This window comes from Notamacropus eugenii, chromosome 5 (genome assembly GCF_028372415.1).
Source record: "Notamacropus eugenii isolate mMacEug1 chromosome 5, mMacEug1.pri_v2, whole genome shotgun sequence".
Lineage (NCBI taxonomy): Eukaryota > Metazoa > Chordata > Mammalia > Diprotodontia > Macropodidae > Notamacropus > Notamacropus eugenii.
Genome location: NC_092876.1, coordinates 404,367,496 through 404,391,526, shown reverse-complemented (window position 1 = coordinate 404,391,526; position 24,031 = coordinate 404,367,496). Strand labels below are relative to the sequence as shown.

At 38.5% G+C, this 24,031-nt stretch overlaps 1 protein-coding gene across 1 annotated transcript in view; it reads right to left on the bottom strand.

Moving 5' to 3' along the window:
- The window catches only part of ATP10A (ATPase phospholipid transporting 10A (putative)), a 262,912-nt gene that overhangs the window by 20,070 nt on the left and 218,811 nt on the right, over positions 1 to 24,031 (bottom strand). The window contains exons 11-15 of the mRNA XM_072614584.1: positions 14,481 to 14,584; positions 13,874 to 14,000; positions 7,582 to 7,766; positions 5,179 to 5,506; positions 420 to 496 (exon numbers count right to left, since the gene is read on the bottom strand). Coding sequence (XP_072470685.1) covers positions 420 to 496; positions 5,179 to 5,506; positions 7,582 to 7,766; positions 13,874 to 14,000; positions 14,481 to 14,584 — 821 coding nt within the window. The remainder of the gene's footprint in view (positions 1 to 419; positions 497 to 5,178; positions 5,507 to 7,581; positions 7,767 to 13,873; positions 14,001 to 14,480; positions 14,585 to 24,031) is intronic.

Genomic DNA, 24,031 nt, shown 5'->3' with positions numbered 1-24,031 from the left:
GGTAGCTTTACTTTTGTATAGAATAGGGTTGGGAACAGGGCAGGTGATTTCATTGGCATATCCCCTCTCCCAATAGAGGTCAGCACCTTTCCTGCCACTTAATAGTCTTAAGAGAGTTGCTTAGAGCATTCAGAAGGTAGGTGACTTGTCTAGTGTCATACAGCCAGTCTGTGTCAGAGGTGGGATGCACCCAGAACTTTTAGACCCCTACTATATCTCCTTGTCTCTCATGTATTTTTGCATATTTATGGAAAATATGCAAATTGGAGGACTGTTAACTATGTCGAAACTTTATATTTCTTATCTCTCAATGGTTTCTTCAACTATTCCTTGTCAAGAATCAGCCTTTCCAGAACAAAAGCCCCATAGACAATCCGTTGAGTAATTGTTTCTCTAGAAATACTCATCAAAGACATTACCTGCATGCCTTCCTGACCAGAGATTCCCACACCCACATCAGCTACTTGGATCATGCTGACATCATTGGCTCCATCACCTGGAAATAAACAAAGGGCAGAACTATTTGAACATAGATCTGATCATAAAAGTAAATACACAAAAAGTTCCATACTTTAGAGCATTTCTCTTCCTGGAGGAAATGAAGGCTTCTTTCCAAGGTTAATACTACATGAATGGGAGAAACAGGGTTTCTTTGCAGATGATAAATACTTTAAAATTCAATATCTGGTCTGGTGCAAATGGTCTGAATACAATATTATACTGTGGCTTTGTCCTAAGTGTTTTTGGACCTAAGTGATCTTAAGAATATCAAAGATATACCTTGGGTTCTTCCTGTTAGCAACTTGCTAGAAAATTGTTTAATCCCTTAGAAACAAAATTAAGACGTAAAATTTAAGTTGTTTATAAATTGTTGGAACTGGGAGAGATCTTAAGAGTTCAACCTCCTCATTCTAGACAGGGTAAGCATGGTTCAGAGATTTAAATTGCTTAACTTAGGGTCACACAGCTAGTTGAGTGGCAAAGGCAAGTGTTGAATCACAAAATCTTAGAGAAAGAACACGTTAGAGGTCGTCTATTCTAGCTCAGCCTTTGTTGTTGCTAAGTAGTTTTTCAGTTGTCGGTTGACTCCTCCTGACCCCATTATTTTGGCAGGATTTTCTTGGCCAAGATACTGGAGTGGTTGGCCATTTCCTTCTCCAAGTGATTTTGTAGATGAGAAAACTGAGGCAAAGAGAGTTAAATGACGTGCCCAGGGTCACACAGCTAGTACATGTCTGAGACCAAATTTGAACTTAGCAAGATGAGTTTTCCTGACTTCAGGCTCAGCACTGTGCCATCTACCTGCCCATCTAACTAAACCAAATTTCAGGAGTCCCTTTTGTCTCCTCTTTAAGAAGGTGATCATCCAGCCTGTGCTGGAAGACATCTAATAATGGATATCCCACTACTCTGAGATAGCACATTATAGTTTTGGACATTTTCAGTTATTTAAATGTTCTTTTTTTTAAGCTTTGAGCAAGAATCTGTCATACTATCACTTTCATTCACTCATCCTCATTTTGTCCTTTGCAGTAACAGAATTAAATCTACTCTTTCTTTCATATGACAGATTTTTAATGTATCTGAAGACATTCCTCATGTCTCCTTTAAGTCTTTCTTCACCAAATTTAACATGTCCCATTTGCTCATTATGCTTCACAAGACATTATTTCTAGATTCTTTACTATCCTTGTAAGTATCTAGATACTCTCTAGTTTATTACATCTCTTAAAATATTGCAGCCACAAATGAACACATACTACAGACAAGGATCCATCAGGGTTATTATGTCTATTGATCTGGCCCTTATATGTCAATGGAGATAGTATGGTATGGTAGGAAAAGTTCTAGATTTTCAACCCTTCTTAAAATAACTTTTAAATGCCTAATATAAAATACATAGGAAAACAATTATATTGAAATAATTATCAAAATACTTCTTAAACACTTCACAGACCCTTAAGTTAAGATACCCTGATACACCTCATTATACAGATTAGAAAACTGAGAACCAAGGAGGTTAATGGGTTGACCAATGAATTGTGACTTAGTGTTAAAACTCCAAGAAAATTTACAGGACTTTGCATTCTCTAGAAAGCGCTTTGACTGGCGTGACAGGTTCAACTGTCTACCAGAGTTCTCTTCCTCTTTCTCTCCATCCTCCCCCCCAATAACAAAACTATCCCCAGGACTTAATTGGCCTAGTGGACTAAGGCTTAAGTTGTGCCATCATTGAAACAGCTTTCTGGTGGTCTCTGGCCTTATAAGCCCACCCACATGGAGTCTGGACTCTTCAGACTTGGCGACTGTCTCAAAAATTGGAGTCATCATACCCTACCCTGTTGACCAGATGGCTTCCACATGGAGGCAAGCTATCCAAATTAAGTGCTACACCATTGAATCGCCTTTCTATGCCATGGCTAAGTAAAAATCTCCTTTTCTTAATTGCTGAATGATCCACGGATGTCTCCTTTTGTTCTAAAATGAAACTTTAATAGGGGATGAGCATGAGTCAGGCTCAGAGACAGTAAGTGACTCAGTCAAAGTAGCACAATTACTAAGTAGCAGAACTAGGAATGGCAGCCAAGTCTTTCAAATCCATCTGAGTAGTCACAGAAGATTGGGAGGGGGAGTGGAGAACTTTCTTCAGAATCTTTCTAGTTTGATAGAGCCTTCCAGAGCTTATGTTCCATGGGCATAGCTTTGAGAGCTCCATGGTCTCTCCATGGTCCCATAATGGGTCACCTCTATGATACCAAGAGCGAAGGTTGTTGCTTTCATCAGAAGACAAAGAAGTCTGATTTTTGCTTAGGGGTTCAAGAGACAAATTTCTTCCATTATACATTCTTATGATGGGGTTCCTACTCTGTAGCATTGCCTCAGCTATTACTATATCCAGCTAAAGCTGGTATCAAAGTGTTGTTTTTTCCTTTTAAAAGTCTTGTCTCTTAGGGGTCATAGCCATGACCATAGTAGGTGGGGAGAAGCAATAAGGTATTCTTTTTGACTACAACATCATAGGGTCAGCGCCCAAAGACAATACTCCTTTTGTAAGAACAGGTTAATAGTCTGAAGGGGTAACAATGCTAATTATGCAGGTATGCGTTTTGCCCTCCTTCATTTATTTCTAATACTTGCAAAAAGCATGATGGATTCTGTGCTTACAAGTGAACAGTGATGATACTACATTTCAACCTCAAGATTTCTGTTGAGTATGACTCATATCACTATGGAGACCAGCTTGCTTGATACCTTAGAAATCATCATTTCCCACATGAAACTTTCTTTTGCTAAAAAAAAAGTATCACTTAATATTGAGATGAAAATGTATAGTTGAAAGAGATCTTAGTACATTTCCCTTATTTTACAGATGAAGAAACTGAGACCCCAAAAGTGAAGTGACTTGCCTAACCTCACCTAGAGATAGCAGGGAACGAAGCCAGGATCTAAGTCCGGGTTCTCCGACTCCAAATATATCCACTAGATATATCCACTAGATTATTCTTCATTCCTGCTGAATTTCTGAGGTTCCACCTCTGGAGACCATTGCCTATTCTCTGACTAGCTACTTGCCAGCCATCTTGCCCTCAACCAATGTCCATGACCTGGAGGCGTTAATGCTTCTGGATGAGTTCCTTTCCTGGCCTATGACTTCAGATCATGCTTTGCTTTATTTTTCAATCCCAAGCCACCTTATATGTTGCCTATTTCTTGATTTTGTGAAGAGGGAAACAGAGCCCCAAGAAATTAGAGAGGGAGACGGAAGTATAGCACATAAAGTTGCCTATTTCTTCATTTTGCCTAGGTTTGGTCTTATCCAAAGATAAGGAAACATGCTCTGAGAGATAAAGTGACCTGGCTGAGGTCATATAGGCAATAATTGACATTACCACTTACAGATGCTTTATCTATGGTGGTGGCTACTGGCCTTGACTTAGTAACAGGCAGCTAGGTGACGAAATGGATAGAGGGCTTGGCCTGGATTCAGGAAGACCTAAATTCAAATGTGGCCTCAGACAATTAACACTAAACTAACTCTGTGACCTTGGGCAAATCACTTAGGTTCTGTCAGCCTCAGTCTACTCCTTGTGGAAAATGGGGATAATAATTGCACCATTCTCTTAGGTTGCGATAAGCATAAGCTGAGATAATACTTGCAAAGCACTCAGAAAACCTGAAAGCATTTTTAAATGTTAATACTATTACAAATCTATTTTATCATCCTCCAAAGTATGAGGCAAGTTCTACATTTTATTTTATTACTGATATTATGGTTCTAGCTGTTACTATGTTTTATATATCTTATGTGTTCAAAATCCTACCTGGATCCTTCATAGTATGAAGGTTCCCTTGAACTGCTGAGGGCTAATGTCAGGGAACACTGTACTCAAGTGGGCGCAGTTAAATGAGTGGGTCCAACCATGGCCTTTCGGTCTTACGTTTGAACAACATTCTCCCTAATTTCAGAGAACTATATGACTAAAGGCTTGGCCTCCTTGCAATGAACATTTTTACCACAGCAACCCATAATGATTTTCTCCAAAGCTATGGAAAGGTTGGGAGCTACCTCAATAGAAGAGTCACTGACAATACTAAATACTAGTCCATAGAACTTCTGAAGAAAGCATGCATTTTCTATTTGCTACTTATCATACCCTCTGGCAATTCTCCTGTAATGAGCATAATTTCAAAATAAATTAGGAAGATTTTTTTTTTAATTTAGGGATATTTGCTTGTGGCATGGAATAAGGACAAAAATGTCAATTTGTACTAAGACTTTGAAAAAGGGCTATGTAAGTCTATAGGGGCAGCTAGGTGGTGCAGTGGATAGAGCACCAGTGTAGGAGTCAGGAGGACCTGAGTTCAAATCTCACCTCAGACACTTGACACTCACTAGCTGTGTGACCTTGGGCAAGTCACTTAACCCCAAATGCCTCATCCTGGGTCATTGTCATCCTGATGAATATCTGGTCACTGGATTCAGATGGCTCTGCAGGACAAGTGAGGCTGGTGACCTTGCACAGCCCTCCATCACTCAAAACAAAGTCAAGTGCAAGTCATGTCACCATTTCTCTGATGGCATGGTCTTCTTTGGCAACAAAGGACGAACACACACACATGTAAATCTACACTAGGTGAACCCATTCATTATTCATTCAGCCTATTATTCATACTTGCCTATTGCCAAGGTCATGGCTTTCAGTTTGTTTCTGACCAGCTTTACCACCATGCTCTTTTGCAATGGAGTAGATCGACAGCAGAGAACTGAACGGCATCTCCTAGCGAGGGAAAGAAATTTGTCTTCCAAAGTTTTGTCCAGAGCATAAGCAAGAGTTTTTCCATCGATCACAAGGCCTAAGTTGGGGCATGTGTCAGCAGACAGGGAAGGTGGGTGGAGAGAGGCAAACCCAACGTTCACCTCTCCAAGAGATTTCTTCACTTCACTGTTTGAAAATTTTGACTCCACATAGTATAAACATTGTTCCAATAAAGCAGCACATGTTTCCTGAAACAAAACAAACAAAAACCAAAACAAAACTGAACACCAAAAGCCAAAACAGCTACAGGACCTAAAGGAAAACATCCATTATGTGTTTACCCAATAGACAAAGTAAATTTCTTGTAACAAGTTTTGATTTGGAACGAAACTTGAGATACTGATTTAAGACCTCTTAGAAAATAAAACTGTCCCTTTATCATATAAGAAGCTAAACCATTTATGTATTTATACTATAGTGATGGATACTGTAATTCTTCACTAGGGGAAACCTCATAATTCAGTTCAATCTAGAGGTGGGTAGAATAAAAAAATTAAATAGGATACGGACCCTTTCCTGATAGAATATATGATATAGTTTGGTTGGAGGGAAGGGAAAAAGGTAAGTTAAATATATGAATGTAAATATATGAAAAAATATAAAATGAAAAATCTAAGTGGATGAGAGGTTCAAGTGTTACATGCTGTCTGAAGGAAGAAGGAGAACTCCTGGTGGGAGGTATATAGGGGAAGGTTTCATGAAGAAGGGAACATTTTAATTGAATCTCAAAGGATAAGCATGAATTCAGCAGGTGAAATGGAGGGGGGTGGTATTTCTCAGACTTTGGGAATCATATGAGCAAAGGTAGGAAGGCAAGGGCACACAGGGAATGATTTGGTTTTTATTGCAGGTAAAGGTAAAAGGTGGTGCCATGGTCTGAATGGGAAGCTAAGGAGCTTAGTTGTTATTTAGTCATAATGGGGAGTCATTAAAGGATCTAGAGCACAAGGTGACATAACTAGATCTGTCCCTAAGGAAGATTAATCTGGCAGGGATATAGTCATTTGCATAATATGTTAGAGAAGCCCAAGAAATAATTCTTTATATTTCTTTGAGGCTTTCCTCTTGGTTTCTTTGGAATACTTAGAAGTAAGTATCTCAGACTTAGTGCAAAGCATTTTAAAAAAGCCTCTATGTTCAGCTTCTAAAAAGGGGTATTTTAAGAATTCCTTCTAAACTGAGGTCACTGTGAAAAAAGACTCAGTGATATATACTTATTGAGGCCTTTTAAGACTTTTCAATTGACCTTACTATTTCTAAACTGATGTATCTGCTTTCAGTCAACAGCCTGTTGGGAAATGTACCTAATCTTATCCAATGGGAATTGGATTCCCGTACTGGCAAGAAGGAAGGAAATAAGCATTTATTAAGCACCTACTGTGTGCCACAAACTGTACTACTTGCTTTACAACTATTATTTCATTTGCTTCCCACAACAACTCTATGAGATTGGGGTTATTATCCATGTTTTACGGATGAGGAAATTGAGGCAAACAGATTAAGTGACTTGCCCAGGGTTATACAGCTAGTAAGTATCTGAGGTGGGATTTGAACTCAGTTCTTTCTGACTTCAGATCCAGAGCTCTATTCATTGCACCTCCTAGCTTCCTGGAGGACTGGGGGAGAAACAATGAGGAGAAACTTACTTAAGATGGAGTTCATGCCAGTCTCCTATTGGATAGTAGGTTCCATGAGGGCAAGAACTGGGTCCTATATATCTTTGTAGGCCCCCACAGTGCCTCATACAATGTTGGGTACATAGTAAAAACTCAAATGAGTATTGTATGAATAAATGAGAACACATCTACTGGGAAGAATCTTCCTTGACTAAACTTAGGTATCAAAAAGTCACGAAAGAGTTCTTGTTTACTCATTTCTAAAGTAACTTCTGTCTGCCCCCTTTCGTTTTTCTGGGTAGGTGTGACTCATCATTAAATTCTATTTTCTCGGGTTACATACCATTGAACAGAAGAGTAAACTCTGTATTCACAAAGTTCAGATATCAATGCTACGGGTTCAAAAATTTGAGAAAATTAGCACTAGCAATGAACAGAACGACCAACAATTCTAATGACCAAAAACCCAGAACAGGAGCACCTAGGAAGGAAGCTGGGGGGTGAAAAGGAAGCACACCTTTTCAACATGGCTGCCAAGTCAATCACTATGTGGATTTCCCCTTAGGGCTCTTGAGAGGCTGTGGATACCAGGTTGTCACCATCATGTTGCATCAGTTCAAATCAACATCTTACACAAATCTGCCTACCTGGGATTCAGCATTCAGAGTAATGATTTCCTCATCGTGGTCAAGCAGTTTGCAGGCGTAGGCAATATTAACAGCTGTTTCTTGTTTGTCCCCAGTGAGAACCCATATCTGCAGTCCGGCCTGGCGCAAGTTGGCGATGGTTTCTGGGACGCCATCCTGTAAGCGATCTTCGATGCCTGTTGCACCTAATGACAAAAGTCAATGAATAGTATTCCCCCATGCCTCTCTTGGGTATTAAATCTGGCCTGTGAACCTTAGTTAAGAGTGAATATTACTCTCCCATGAGAACTCACTTGTGAGTGACAAGCCTCTTTCAACTTTGAACCTGCAGATGGCCACTGGCTTTTTTATTTCTATTTTCAAGATGATAGGGAGATTGATTTTTCAAGGGCAACTTTATTTGTGACTCATCATTAGGATACAATAGCCAGAGCTTTAAATAGTATTCAAAATTAGATACAGCTGGGAAGACACTGGCATTATTAACAATTCAGGGAACCTTAATTCTCTGTACTTGCAAAACAGTACCTTGAACTGGTTTTTTTTTTTTTTTACTTATGTTACAATTATGTGCGCTTCTCAGTGCTTTCCTGATAAATTTTTGCATTCTGTTAAGTGAGAATGATAATTTCTCCCTCCTCTGCCCCACACTGAAGTATGAAGAAGTTAAAAAAGAAAGAAATAATGCCTTTCATTTAACAAATCTCTGGTGAAAGAGAAAAATATCCCAAGGCCTTTCCAGCTCAAAGCTTACCATTGGCTAAGCAGATTGTTGCAAGCACATAATTTCCTGACAGAAAATCTTTCTTAATGTACTTAAAGTTTGGTACTGACAAATAAAATGGAAAATAAGCTTAATTTTCATTTGTACTGCTTTTAGTATGTTTCTTTCTTTTTTTTGAAAGATTAAAAATGTTTCTGTTGTTCTGTCACATACCTGTGTACAACTCTCAGTAACCCAGTGTTGGGGCTTTCTTGGCAAAGATTCTGGAGTGGCTTACCATTTCCCTCTCATTTTATAGATGGGGAAACTGAGGCAAACAGGGTTAAGTGATTGTACAGGGTGATACAGTTAGTGTCTGAGATTGAATTTGAACTCATAAAGATGAGTCTTCTTGATTCAAAGCTCAGTGCTATAAAAATATATATACTCATACTAAACCACTTGGTATAGTGGACTGACTAACAAGAGCACAGGTTCTAGCTCTGCCACAAACGAGGTAACCTCTTTGTGGTTTGGTTTTCTCAACTATAAAATGAAGGGGTTTGGACTGGATGACCCTTAAGGTGACTTCAGTTCGAAAAATCCATGTCTATGGGTAAATAAATGTTTCATCTTGGTGATAGTTTTCTATACAGTCAACTAATTCAGCCTGTGGAATGTATAATCTGCTTGACTGTGAGCTTACACACACTGAAATAACATGAGTTTTGCCATTTTAATCCTTCCACTCTGTACCTATCTATTGTCCTGAGTTTGAACCAAAATAGAAAATAACTGCATGTTTAAATGGAGTTATGGAAGTTATGACTTTAGTTTCAAAATGAAATATGACTGAAGACAAATAGTAAATCCAAGGGAACAGAGCTCTTAGAATCGTCTAAAGCAAAATGACCTTCTTCAGTTTTCCGAAGGTAGCCTGCTTAGATGATTTATGACACTTTGGGTAAACGCTGTCCTCTTTACAGCATGATCCTTGTGAGTGCCAGGCATTTAGAGTATTAAAACAAGGGTAGTCAGTGAGAGTTCAAATCCAAGTTAGTGTTCGTATATATCACTTGGAGACAGATGTCATGCAGCTTTTAATGAGAGAAAAGAAAGATTTCACTAATGGAAGATTTTTAAACAATACTAGTGGAAATTAACCAGAATGTGAAAAATAAGTAGAATGGCATCCTGTGAATGACTTCTTGACTTCCATTCCCCAAGTAGTTGGGAAAGAATATTCCAGAGCAGGGACGATCTTTTCTTTGAATTTCCACCACTTAGCAAATGCCTGGCACGTAGTACGTGCTTAAAAAAATGATACTGGATTGACTGTTGCGCACCCCCAGCCATAAGTCAATCCCATTTTGCTGTTCTCAGTAGCAACACTAGAGTGAAAAGAAGACAACATGGTAAGGTAAAAAGAGGGCTGATTCTAGCGTCAGAGAAGCTAGGTTTGAATCCTACCTCTGTTTACAATGTTTGTACATCAGGCCTCAGTTCCCTAATATGTAAAACGAGGAGGTGGATAAGATTATCTCTAGAGTCCATTCCAGCTCCCTTCATGATGACAGTCACTGGTCAAAGGTTCTTAACCTTTTTTGAGTTTCATGGTTCCCTTTGGTAGACTGGTGAAGCCTATGAATTCTGTCTCAGAAGAGTGTTTTTAAATGCATGAAATAAATACGACTAAAAAGGATATCCATTATATTGAAATACTATTATCATATACTAATTTTAAAAGTTTACTGAGCCCAAGTTAAGAAGCCTTGAAACAGAGGAACAGTATTGAAATGGAACATAGGATATTTGATCTGGAAGGAAACTTGGTAACCAGCTAGTCTGATACAAACTCAAATAAAAACAAGGAGGAACCCCTGGAGGCCACATATTGACTTAATGTGACAAGTCAATGTAATGTAATATTTTCTTTTATTTTTGCTTATTTTGTTAAATATTTCCCCATTAAATTTTAATTGGGTTTGGGCTACATTTTGGAGTGTTGCAGGCCACATGAGGTGCACAGGGCCCATGTTTGACACCTTCCATCTGGTCTCTTTTATTTTACAGAAGAAGAAACTGAAACCCAGAGAAATTAAGGGACGGGCCAACCAAGGTCATAATAGTCATTTGGAGCAGAGCAAAGTTCAAACAAAGGTTTTCTGACTCGAAAACTAGTGATCTTTCTGCTTTATGCCAGCGACCCCCATATAGGATCTTTGAAAGAGGTATCTGACTTCAACTAAGAAAGACCATTCATATTTATGTTCTATACTGATCAGAAACGAAGCCAGTTTTAAAAAATACCCTCAAACCTCTAAATATATTTAATACAAACAGCAAGATCTAGTCACAGAGTATGCTGTTTCTTCCCTCAGGTAGGCCTCTTAGAAAACGGCAAGGAATGTTTCAGTCTGCTATGGAAACTCATAGTGTGGAGAGTCCAAATTTGTTTCTTAGCTACCTGGATGTCTTAAAGAGATAATTTAAGTTCTCCAATACTTAAGATAATTTATACCTGGGGACTATGAAGGTAAGGCCTCTGGGAAGGAAGTGTGAGAATCACTCAAGCATTTCGGGCATCCTAAAACACCATAATGATACTGGGTCATAAAGAATAAAGAGAACACATGAATTTCTGTATTAAAGAAAGAGGTTTTAAGACAGATGTCAAACACATAGCCTGGCACTTCTGGAACCAGATAAAGCGTAATCAGGAAATAGGGAACAAAGTGAAGGTACAATAAAATATAGATCATGCTAATGTACGGCTTTCTGAGGGATCCTTACGTATGGTTTAGCATTCCCCTTTTCTATGTGAGTTTGAGACCACTGATGTGAGCTTACATCCAATTCATAAGCAAGTCATTACCCTTGTGACGTCATTCTTTTTGAGGACAAAAGATGAACAGCATTTCACCATCTACACAAGGGGTGTGATTTACCCTTTAGTACAGCCTGCAGCTCACCAAAGGACTTTGGGCAGCCCTCGAATAACGTAGGGGATGTAAAACAAGCCTGTATAACATAGTGGCTGCAGGCTGCGAGCAGCCCACGGGCCGTTTGTTGTGCAGGCCTGCCTTAGGATAACCACCTCCATATGATACTTCATATTATATTACTAATTAGAATTACTTTATAGTTTTTCACTCTGAGTTTGATTAATTCAAGAGAACTCTTATTCAGGGTCAATGATGCACAGGGGATGCAAATCAATCAATCAGCAAACATTTTTTAAACCCCTACTGTGTTCAAGAAATGCTATTAAAAGCCTGGAATAAAAAGGCAAAAGTGAAAGAGTCCCTGCTCTCAGGGAACTTACATTCTAATATCAGAGACAACATGTAAATGTGAGCACACAATGAAATGAATTAAAGGTAGTTTGGGAAGGAAGTTTAACAGTGGCTGAGGGCAGCAGGAAAGGCCTCCAGCTAAATGGTGGTGAGGAAGCAGTATGTCCCAGGCAGAGCAAACAGATAGTGCAAAGGAGTGGAGATGAAGGAGCCAGTAGATTCATAGCTGGAATTCAGGGTTCAAGGTGGGGAAGAAAGTGTATTAAGACTGGAAAGGTAGGAAGGGGATGGGTGTTGAGCTTTAAATGTCCAACAGAGGAGCTTATATTTAATCCAAGATATTTAAGAGGGGTTGTGGGTAACATGTGAATTATGTTAAGTTTTAGAAAAATCACTTTGGCAGCTATGTGGAGGATTGTAATGGGGACGAACTTGAAGAAGAGAGAGCAAAAGAAAGCTATTGCAGTAATTCAGGAAAGACCAGATGAGGACCTAACCTAGGGATGGCTGAATGAATGGAGTACAGAGGACATATGCCAGAGGATGTTGTGGAGACAGAAGCAACAAGATTTCCAAAGACAAAAGCTGTCCCAGCCAGAGCGGAATATATCGGAGCACAGTTTCTTACATTTTTCTGTGTCATGGTTTCCTTTAGCAGTCTGATGAAGCCTATGGACCCCTTTGTCGAAATAATGTTTTTCAATGAGTAAAATAAAATATAAAGGATTACAAAGGAAACTAATTATACTAAAATACTATTACCAAAGTTATTTAAAAAAAAAAATCCACAGAGTCCCCAGGTTAAGAACTCCTAATACAGATGAAAAAATATAGTATAAGGAAAGTTGAGGAGGAAAACACAAGCACTGGCTTACATAGTGAGTATTGAGGAAAGCATCACGGAGTATGTGACACCTGGGCTGAGCCCTGAAGGAAGATAAGGAAGCTGAAAACTGGAGGGTAGGAAGAATGTATCCCAATCATGAGGGATAGCCTTTGAAGAGAGGCAGGAGGTGTAGGGTTGAATTTGGGCGACAGTTACTCTAAAATGAGGGGGTTGGACTGATATCCTCTCAGAACCCTTCCAGCCCTATATCCATGACCCTATGAGATGGGAAAGCATGGGTGTCTATCCATAGCATGGAGGTTACTACAATTCTGTATTTTACTTTGAATTTTTTGACTACTATCTTCTTGAATCATCTAGGTAAGAACCTAAGCAGAAGGCAGGAGAGTGAAAAATAATAAGTATGAGACTAATGCTACACCAGGGGAATGATGGGAACCATGGGAAATAATACATTCTGGTTAAGCTGGGCTTGACTTCTAGTCCAGTTTGACTGGAAAGAAGAGTTTATGAAGGCAAGCAGCATGATATAAGGCCAGAAATGAGGAAAGCACTTTGGAAGCCACAAAACTCTTAAAATATTATTATTATCATTGCATAATATTATCATGATCATTGACATGTTTAGCCATTTTTCAGTCATATCTGATTCTTTGTGACCCCATTTGGGGTTTTCTTGGCAGAAATAATTAAAGTAGTTTGCTGTTTTCTTTTTCTGCTTATTTGACAGGTGAGGAAACCGAGGCAAACAGGATTAATTGACTTTCTCAGGGTTACACAGTCAGTAAGTGTCCCAGGCCAGATGTAAACTCAAGAAGATTAGTTTTCCTAATTCCAGACCTGGTGCTCTATCCACTGTGCCACCTAGCTGCCCCTTATTAGCATTACTTAATGCTAACTTGAATATGATGGGAAGTACAGAAGCATTTCAAAAGAGAGTGCCTCCTAATCACTGAAGTTCATTTTCCTTTTATGTTTCTGTACAATGCATTCATATACATGGTAAATCACAATTTTTTAAGATGTTGCATGGAAGCTTATTCTTTTTTCCTGACAAAAGTTTTGGGTAGGGAGGACAATTCAAAAAATTTAGAAACTCCTTATGCTTCTTTCGGTAGAGTATCATTTTCTCCCCATCTATGGAAAGCCATAAAGAGTCGGCTTATAATACTGTGTAAGAGAAGACTTGAAGATAGGTCAAATGAGCTGACCGCTGACCAGGGTCATCTAGCTCCCTGCTTTATGGTGTTGAAAAATAGCATGGCCGCCCCTTGGGCACCCTAGTCCAATGCTATCCCAGGGGTTTCTTTGAACAACCTCTGAATCTACAGCTAATTCGGTTACCAGCTGGAGTCATGTCAAATATAGCTCAGAAACTTATTTCCTTTAAAGCTTTTCTCTAAAAAGCCTTCTTGCCATTAGATCCGGCTTTAAGCATATAGTTACCCAACAGGTGTAGATTGGTCTCCAGACGGATTGCAGACTGGAACAGCAGCTCATCCCGGTTCTCCAGTGAAGATTCTGCTTCCAAATGGCTTTGTAACCAGCAGGCATATTCTTCTTTACTTAGAACCTATTTGAAAAGGATGTTCAGAGACCATTTCAAACCCTAGGTGAGCATGATTGAATACCATAAAATAAAATATATAGGATTACAAAGGAAACTAATAATACTCATATATATGTATATATGCACACATATATGTGTGTATATATTATATATAATATGCGTGTGTGTACACATGTGTATATATGTGCATGCATGTGTATATATTGTGTGTGTATATGTGTATTGTGTGTGTGTGTGTGTATACACACACACACACATACACAAATAAAAAGGTCACAGACCTCAGGTTAAAAAGTCCTGATGAAGATGAATAAGTATAGTATAAGAAAAATTGAGGAGGGGGCAAAAATCCTTCCACTCCCCCCTTTTTTTTCCAAGAATGCCTCCCTCTTTTTTCTTCCATCCCAATGGCTGATTTGTCAGTAGAACTACGGAGATTTCCGACCACTCTTGCCTTTCCTCCATAAATCTAGGCTGCCTTACCTTCTTGGCGATACATAAGGTACGCAATCCATCCACAGCATAGAGGTTCAGATAATTCTGAGTTTTACTTTGAATTTTTTTTTGGTGCTTTCCTCTTGGGTCATCTAGGGAGGAAGAGGAATAGAAGTTCGGTGAGTGAAAAATAACAAGCGAGAGAATAATGCACACCTTTTTTTTGTTTGTTTTTTAAAGACCTATAAGTGACTGTTAGAAACCTCCTGTAGGGACAGCCCTGAAAAAAACATCCCTTCAGAGCCACCGCCTGCAAAAGCCACTTGCCTTTTTTTCTCCTAACTACCCAGGTGGGTATCAGAATCTATGGTAGAACTGCTTGATTTCTCTTGAGGTTCTTGTCTAATACTTAAAATGGATGGAGGCTTTTCTCTCTTAAATCCTTATGAAAGGGTTCTTTTTAATTAAATTAAGATTCTATTTATGTATAATTTTAATTTTTAAAATAATATTTTAATCATTGTTTGTTAGTTTATATACCATCCTCCTGGGGTAGAGGGAAGAGGTATAACATAAACATGTCTCTGTAAATAATATTTCATATTTTATTATTATTTCTTGGGATAGCTAGATGGTATAGTAGATAGAGCACCAGTCCTAGAGTCAGGGAATCTCATCTTCCTGAGTTTGAATCTAGCCTCAGATACTTACTAGCTGTGGGACCCTAGGCTAGTCACTTAAGCCTGTTTGCCTCAGTTTCCTCGTCTATAAAAAGAGCTAGAAAAGAAAATGGTAAACCACTCCAGTATCTTTGCCAAGAAAATGCCAAATGAGGTCATGAAGAGTCAGACATGTCTGTAAAATGACTGAACAATGACAATCACTTACTAAAATCCTTTGGTGCCACACGGTACCATATAATGGAAAGAACACTTGTATTCAAATTCTGACTGGTATTTACTAACCGTGTAACCATAGGTGAGTCACTCTACTTTCCTCAGCCTCAGTTTGCTCATATGTACAATGGGGATAACGACAGTTCTTACTGGCAACCTCATATGGGGTGTTGGGAAAGTCAAATGAGATAATATATGTAATGCTTTGTAAACTTGAAAGCACTATATATAAGTGTAACTAATCATCATTATAACTTCCTCTGTTGGCTTCTGTCAAGGGATCTTTTATGATCCTAACATATACATGGCAGAAGTCTTATACTACAATGAACAATGGAGAAGGTATCATCAAAAAGACCTATGGCCCAAAAAGAAAGTGGGTAGGTTGTTTAGCAAGAGCAGGTGACAGAAGACGACCTGTATGATCCATTGGTGTGTAATAGTGGTTGCCGCCCTTCATGCTAAAGACCAAAATGACATGACTATGTTGAAATCAAGATATAATGTGTCCACCTGCCTGATCAGACCAACAAGAGCTTAGAAGGCTCTACCACTGGATGGGCACAAGTAGTCCACGTGAATGATGTAATTTAATGTAATATAATTCATGCAATATCCAGAGACTTAAAGGAAGTTCCCAGTAGGTTTGGGAGGCCCTATGGAGGATTTATGGGAGTTCATGAACAAGAAGGATATAGGATGATGTCTGGATAGGTCACAGTCTATACCACTAGAGAATGAATGAATAAAGGAATGAACAATCGTTATTAAGTGTTTACTCTATGCCAAGTACTTTGTTAAATGCCTGGAATACAAAGAAAAAAGTGGCATAGTTCCTGCAAGCTCACATTCTAACTAAGGAAGAACATATACGCACACATAGACATACATACATACATACATACATACATACATACATACATGTGTGTGTATGTGTGTATGAAGTGCAGATGGAAAGACCCATAGGTCCTAGGTAAAGGGGCAGGAGAGATGACATGGTTCAGGAGTCTTTAGGGTTCACTGACAGGTGAGATAGCAGTGCCCTAAGTAGAAGGTAAGATGCGAAAGACCTTAGGAAGCAGTAAAAGAGCAGACAATATGACTTGCTGGTCCCACATCTTATCAGAGGTATGGTAGTTGTCAACTCACTGTTTATACAAGCTTTGTGAGCAGCCATGCCTACTTCACAGGGTGGTGGGCTTGAAGGGGCCTGACTTCCACCACTAGGAAGGGGACAATGGAGTCTAGGTCTGAGTACGATGGGGATTCTGAGCAAATGACCACAGTGGAAATACCTACGTTAATGATCTCTCTGTCTCTCTCTCTGTCTCTGTCTCTCTCTCTCTCTGTCTTTTTCTCTCTTCCACACACACTCAACAGAAGTTAGATGTTAAGAAGAGAGAAGTTCTGATAAAGTCTCAGGAAAAAAAACACCTTAGAAATTAAAGAGAAATGGGAAAAGGTAAATGACATGATCTAAGGATGTAGATTGCAACCTCTTAACTTTTAAAATAAATTTAAATATGGTTATAATAAATGCGAACTGCATTAAAGTCTTTATACAGGGTGTTCCAAAAATCTTACTGCAGTTTTAAGCTTTAATAGGGATGTGACCCTGGGCTCCTCAAGGCTGTGCTCTTGTACCCAAGATCTGATAGGTCCCAGAAGCCCAGAAAGGCTTAAAGCACAAGCCCAACGATACTGGTTTTTTTTTTTTTTTTCCTGTAAGTTTGGAAAGGCACACTGCCAGGAGATTTAGCCTTCTAGGAGAAAAATCTTTTCCCCCTGCCCATAGAAACCCCATGAAGGCCAACTACATGGAGAGGTTATAGTCTGTGTTGGTGATGGCAGCAGCCACACCAATGAATCATACATCCTTGAAGTACTGGCATAAATGTCAACATGTTTTATATCATTTTAATGACACTCTCAATATTGGCCTGATGGGAAACTGGAAGGGAGAAGAATGGATTGAAAGAAATGCCTGAAGAGGTTCTGCTGAAAATTCCAGAAGCCAGGCATAAACTGGAGTCAGAAATCACACCTAAAGTTTTGATAAAAGATTCTCCAGTAGAAAGTACTGACTCCTTCAGAGGAATCAAAAGTCAGGAGTTCAAATCCCACCTCTGATGGACTTCAGGTTTCTCTGTGAAATAATGCAATTGGACTCGATGGCCTTGAGATGTATGATTCTGCGAAACTATGGTGGCTTGGGCACTTTTTACTTAAATAAAAAAATTGCTAGAACTATAGCTAAATTTCAATTTGTTCAAAAACTGAATTCCTTGAAGAAGTCACAGGTATATGAATCTGCACTATATGAAGTTGTAATTGTGTAAAATATGGTAATTCAAATTATTTGACCACATCTAGGGATTCATTATTTGCACAAATCTAGGGGCTTCCCAAAGCATTCTGTACCAGTCTTTTCTCATCCCCACTAGCCAATGAAGAGAAGATTCACATGACAAGGCCTTTCCTTTTGTTATATGGCTGCAAGAGAATCATCCCTTGGGGGTGTTCCCTTTTTGACTTGATTATGGGAGTAGTAACCAGAGATGGTGCTAATGTGTTCCACAGTTCATAGTGCTTACACTTTACTCTGTGGTAAGAGTTTTTCATTAGAAGACTATTCAAGGAGTATTTAGTAACTTGTAAAGGAAAATTAGTTCTTAATTTTATGGGTCAACTCTGGTTTACTGCAAAGTTGAAATGTCTTGCCATGATTTTCCTAAAATTCATTAAGCAAAAATTCCACAGTAGTATCCTTCAACTCTTTCTAACTCTGGGAAACCTTAAGCAAAGGTAAAGCAACCACAAGATCAATTCTTCAATGGTGCACATGAAACTGTCTATGTCACAAGGTAAGTTTACTATTAATTTCTTTTGGATGGATAAGAAATGCTGGGCAAGATTAGATGTAGGAATTAGAAGTAAATTTGACTTTTATTCAAAATAAAATAGAAAGGTTTCAAAATGTATAATTTTTGTTGTTTTTCATTCAGTCAATTATAATAAGAAACTCACCCTACATTAAAACTGTTCAAATATTCTTTTACCAAAGTTATTAAGATGAAATTAATTTTTTTATTTCACTTCATTAAAAACATATAATTTTCTATTCATAGTTAAAAGCATAATTATAATTCCCTGTACAAATCCAGGGGGAAAAAGTGAGGAGGTTGTATAATACAGGGGAGAGGCTATTAATGATTAAGAATTGCTGAAATCTTACAAAGAATTTTCCTCTGTTAGAATAGACTAAACCATGTCCTCGCAGGTATTTAAATGAATATGCAAAGAATAAGAAAACTTTGGCTTTTATTATGAGCTACCTTCAATTTTTCAATACTATCTTTGAAATATCAAATTAACCTTTCTCTGATCATAGTCACCTTCTGGGTACAAATATTTATATTTTGTGACTTTGAAATTAAGTATTTCCTACGTTATGAATTCAGAGCTTTCCTCCCCTCTCTCCCGCAAATGAACTAAACATTGCTATCCAGAGAATTGTGAGACAGGATATGTGATTTCAGTGGAATAGGGAATTTTCAGATGAGGAAACAGGTAGAGATCTTTTCTACAACTTAATGTCTTTAGAGGAAGCTGGCTAAGGCACTCAGAACTTACATGACTTACCCAGGGTCACATAGATCAGTATGTGTCAGAGGTGAGGCTTGAACCAAGGCCTTTCTGGCTGAGGTCAGCTTCCTAACAACTATGCCAGGCTGCCTTTGCATCTGGAGAACAATTCTATTTATTCCACAAATTCCTAAAATTCATAAGGCTTTGGGTCCTTCAACATGGTAAAGAGGATTTTCCCACGTAAACTATTTGTGTCAAGATTTCCTGATAGAATCTAAGGCAAGCAATGGGGGCCCCAGACCTTATTTATGTAAGTAAGTTCATAAGCACAAGATAGAACTGGTTTCACTAGCAATGAGGGCATGCTGAAGATGATGACCTCACAACTCTTTCAGCCCTTTGGTGTGGTCTATGCATTTGATCTTCGTAGCAGTCTTGTGGGGTTCACAGACTCCATCAGGGATTATTATCCCATGTTGTAGATGAAGAAACTAGGCTCAGAGAGAGAAGTGATTTATTCTAGGTACTTGGGTCTTGATCTCTGAATTGTAGTCTGGCACTTCCGCTAGACACTGCCTGTCTCCAAAACACCTGTCAGAAAATCATTTTGGTTTTAAAATAATCTCAGTAAAGGCTCCTTGGCCTGGAAAACATGGGTAAATATTTGAAAGATTCTTTTATATTTGTCGCTGCTTCATGTTGACTTAAGAACATCTTAGAAAGAACGTAAATTAATTCTAGTTTAATACAAAAAGACACAAATATCTTTTTCCCCTTTTTGGGTCCAAACCCATTATTTTATTGATGTAGGGAACTCCCAGTGAGGAAATGCTGCACACTAATGCAGTATAGCAACCATTCTGCAAGTCAGTCCTCAAGCACTGCTCAAGGCTCTCAGGAGGGAAAGAAACAAGCAGTTATTAAACATCTGTTGTATGCCAGGGCAGCTAGGTGGCAAAGACTAGGAATCAAGAAGACCTGAGTTCAGATCTGACCTCAGGCGCTTCCTAGCTGCGCAACCCTGGGCAAGTCATTTCACTTTGTTTCCCTCAGTTTCCTCATCTGTCAAATGAGCTAGAGAAAGAAATGTCAAACCACTATGGTATCTGCCATGAAAACCTGAATGGGGGACTGAACAACAACCATATGCCAGGCACTAGAATGCTCTGGAAATATATCATTTGATCCTTACAACAACCCCCAGAGGTAAATTATATTATTATCCCCATTTTATAGCTGAGGAAACTGAGGCAGAGTATAAGTGACATGCTCAAGGTCACATAGCTAGTAGGTACAATGAAACTGAACTCAGATCAGCCTGATTACAGGACATGCGAACTATGGCACCCTCTAGCTGCTCTGAAAAATTATTTATTTTACAATATTTCAGGATGATATAGAGAGAGCTGAGAGGGAACTCAGAGGACAGCTGGTCCAAAACTCCTCATTTTACAGATTAAGAAACTGAGGCCCAGTGATTAAGTGACTTGTTCAAGGTCATATAAGTAGTAAGTAGCAAAGCAGCAATTCAAACTTAAATCTCCTGACCCTGGCTAAATTAAAGTTCAGTAATTTTACTACTTTACCATATTACTTGTTGCCCACATCACAGGGTTATCATACTTTAAAGGCCAGACATGAATAAAGGTTGTACCAACTCATAGGTAGGCCTGCTATCCACGTTGCCATGCTGTCTCTCTCTAAGATCCTATATTGTGTTAAAATCAGGAACATTCTGAATTATACCACTGAAGTACATGCATAATTATGCATCCATTAAATTCCAGCCATTGGCTAAAGTGCAGCAAATATTAGTAGACATAAGAAATTAGCAGGACCCATTAGATTATGCAGGAAATAGAGGGTATTTTCTCATCAGAGAGTTCCCTGTGTCAGTGGAATCAAAAGTCCAACTCCTATTTTTAAACCTCTCCTATAGAAAATAACAGACTGTATGCCTATATAAACACCAGCTCTTAAACTAATGATTTATTTAATGTGTTAAATCTGAGTACTGAGTATTAATTTATCCAGGTTATGGGCTATTAGAAAATCAAAATAGTATGGAGATAAATAATGTTTCCATTCATTCTTTGGTACCAAAATCTCACTGATACTTTAAAAACAATACAAAACATTTTCTTATGTTCTAAGGGCAACCAGGAAAACAACCATATGTCATACAAGCAAAACTTTATTATTTGGGGTGACAACTTATCTTTATCATGTGATATGTGTAAGCAGATATATCTCATCTTAAAATTCACTTAAAATTCAGTATTCACTGAAAAACAGCAAGTATAAGGCAATGGGTTGAACACTCAGCTGAAAATAAAAAACATTGCCACCATCATGGGTTTACCGTGTTGTGTGACTTAGATATGCAGAAGATTGTACTGTTTCATTGTTTAGAATCCATTTGTAGTTTTACTTATGGTTTGGTCAGGAGAGAAAAAAAGGCTTGGAAAAGTTTTTAACAGTTTGTATCAGATTTAAGCGGGGCAGCTAGATGGCACAATGGATAGACTGTGGACCTACCATCTTCTGGAGTTCAAATCTGGCCTCAGACACTTACTAGCTGTGAGTTCTGAGCAGGTCATTTAACCCTGTTTGCTTCAGTTTCCTCATCTGTAAAATGAACTGGAGAAGGAAATGGTAAACCACTTCAGCATCTCTGCCAAGAAAATTCCAGATGGGATCACAAGGAGTTAGACACAACTGAAATGACTGAACAACAAATCAGGTTTAGTAGATAAGTCAACGGAATATAAAGGAAGTTGACTGAAATCATTCTAAATTAAGGGTACCAGATGCCATTTTGTGTTAAGTTAAAATTACTTTTTCAGCAACTAATGTCCAGGTTTAGAAGAGAAGAAAACAGAGACCAAAAAGGCCATTTGAGAGGTCATGGATTGTCCACAGGAGAGCACGTGTATTTGATGGCTGCCCTAATTCCCATAATAACAAAAATCCTGGGCTGAAGAAGACAGGAAATCTAACACTAGGAAGGACCGGTAAACTGGCTACCAAATAGGAACAAAATATTTACTTTTCCCCAGTTTTGTATTGTAACAAACAATAAAAACTAAAAATATAGAAAATTCTTGGCAAAAAAGGCTAATGTCCAAAAAAATAATTGATTTTATAATTTGTTTATAATTTTTATTATATAATATATAATTATTGTATAATTATATAAATTTATAATAATTTTATAAATCCAAGTTGAATTTATACCAGCAATGCAAAGATAGCTCAAAATTAGTAAAAAAAGCAATTAACCATTTTTGCTGATTGTTCAGCTACTTTCAGTTGGGTCTGACTCTTCATTACCCCATTTCGGGTGTTCCTGGAAAAGATGTGGGAGTGTTTTTCCATTTCCTTCTCCAACTTATTTTACAGATGAGGAAACTAAGGCAAACAATATTATGTGACTTGCCCAGGGTCAAAGAGCTAGTAAGTGTCTGAAGCCAGTTATGAACTGATGAAGATGAGTCTTCCTGACTCCAGGTCTGACCACTATGGCGTCTATCTGCCCCTGGAGCTAGAAAGATCTGAGTTCAAATCCAGCCTCAAGACTCTTATTAATTGTGTGACCGTGGGCAAGTCTCTTAACTTAGCTGCATCAGTTTCCTCATCTGTAATGTGGGGATATAATAGCACCTACCTCCTAAGGATGTTGCAAAGACCAACTGAGAAAATATTTGTAAAGTTCTTAGCACAGTGCCTGGCACATAGTAGGCACTTATAATAAATGCCTCCCTATTATAATATCTAACTTGTAAAACACCACAGTAATATAGTCACAATAAGGCATCCATCTCAAGAGAATATCTGAACCTTTTGATCAATCTTTTCCTTTAATGTTGCCCTGATTTTTATACAGACTTGTACAACTGGGTCCACGTTTGCTCTCAAATTCTCAGGGGTGCCTTGTGATTGTGGCAAATGGTTTATTTTGACTATCTATCTGTCCACACTATGTAGCTGATAACCGAGAGGTTGCATTGTAGATGGAGTGCTGGACCTGGAGTGAGAAAGAAAAAGTTCCTACCTTTTTTTGAATGTGTTAATGATAAAGGTTTTGTGCATTGTGAAACCCCTTTCCTCCCATAAGTCCTGTGATTTTTAATTGTGAAATTTTACGTAGCTACATTACAGCAGAGCTGCCTTTTGCTAGATGTCAGATTTTGGGTTCGGCTGTTTCTTATTATCTGATCCGCCTGAGTACAGTGGCCACATCTGAGTACACTCCCAGAAACCCCGCAGAAAAGGAATAATGTGAGAAGTAGCAATGAGGCCCTAACAGCAGGAGATACAGCCAGAGTCATCCCTGCAGGGGCTGATCACACCATGTGGCTCTCCGTCCCTGCCAAAACCATTTTATTTTGTGTTACAATGTGAAGAGGCAAGAATTCCCTTCTCGTGATGCCTCCAAAGGCTTTGTAATGGAAGCAGATAGAAGAGACTCAGGAGGATGTCTATCACACAAGAAGACCACGTTGCTTTGGAGATAGTGGAAAGGGCTTACCAGGTAAGAAACTTCAGATATTATTGTGTGTTTGGGTCAGTTGTCAGGGGCTGGGAAACCATTTCATTTTTTTTTACTTGTTCTTATTCCTCCTTCTTCTTCCCCCAAATTAACCAGAATTACAACATAGTTCCATAGTAATTCTGACTATTATAAATACACAAATTAATAATAAGGGTCATATGGAGACACTATCTGCATCCAAAAAACTGATAAATAGAAGTATGTCCAGAATAATTTTACATACACACACACACATACTACACACATAAGTATACGTATACATACATACAAACATACCTATTTGTGTCTAATGGGAGCCATCTCTAGGGCAGGGGATGGGGGGGAAGAGGAGAGGAAAAACAAGGAAAAAAGAGAAATTTACATAATTTTGTGGTGTATTTGTAAGTTGTACATTTGAAGTTTCATGTGCAATCCTCTTTTCATTGTACTGTGTTATGGGGATGCCTGTTTTGTTCTGAGAATGGAAAAAAATTGTTAAAAAAAATAACGTAGCTCTAATTGCCTGCCCCTTCCCCACTTATGTTGTGGGACCTGGGGCAAAAACTCTGATTGAACCAAAT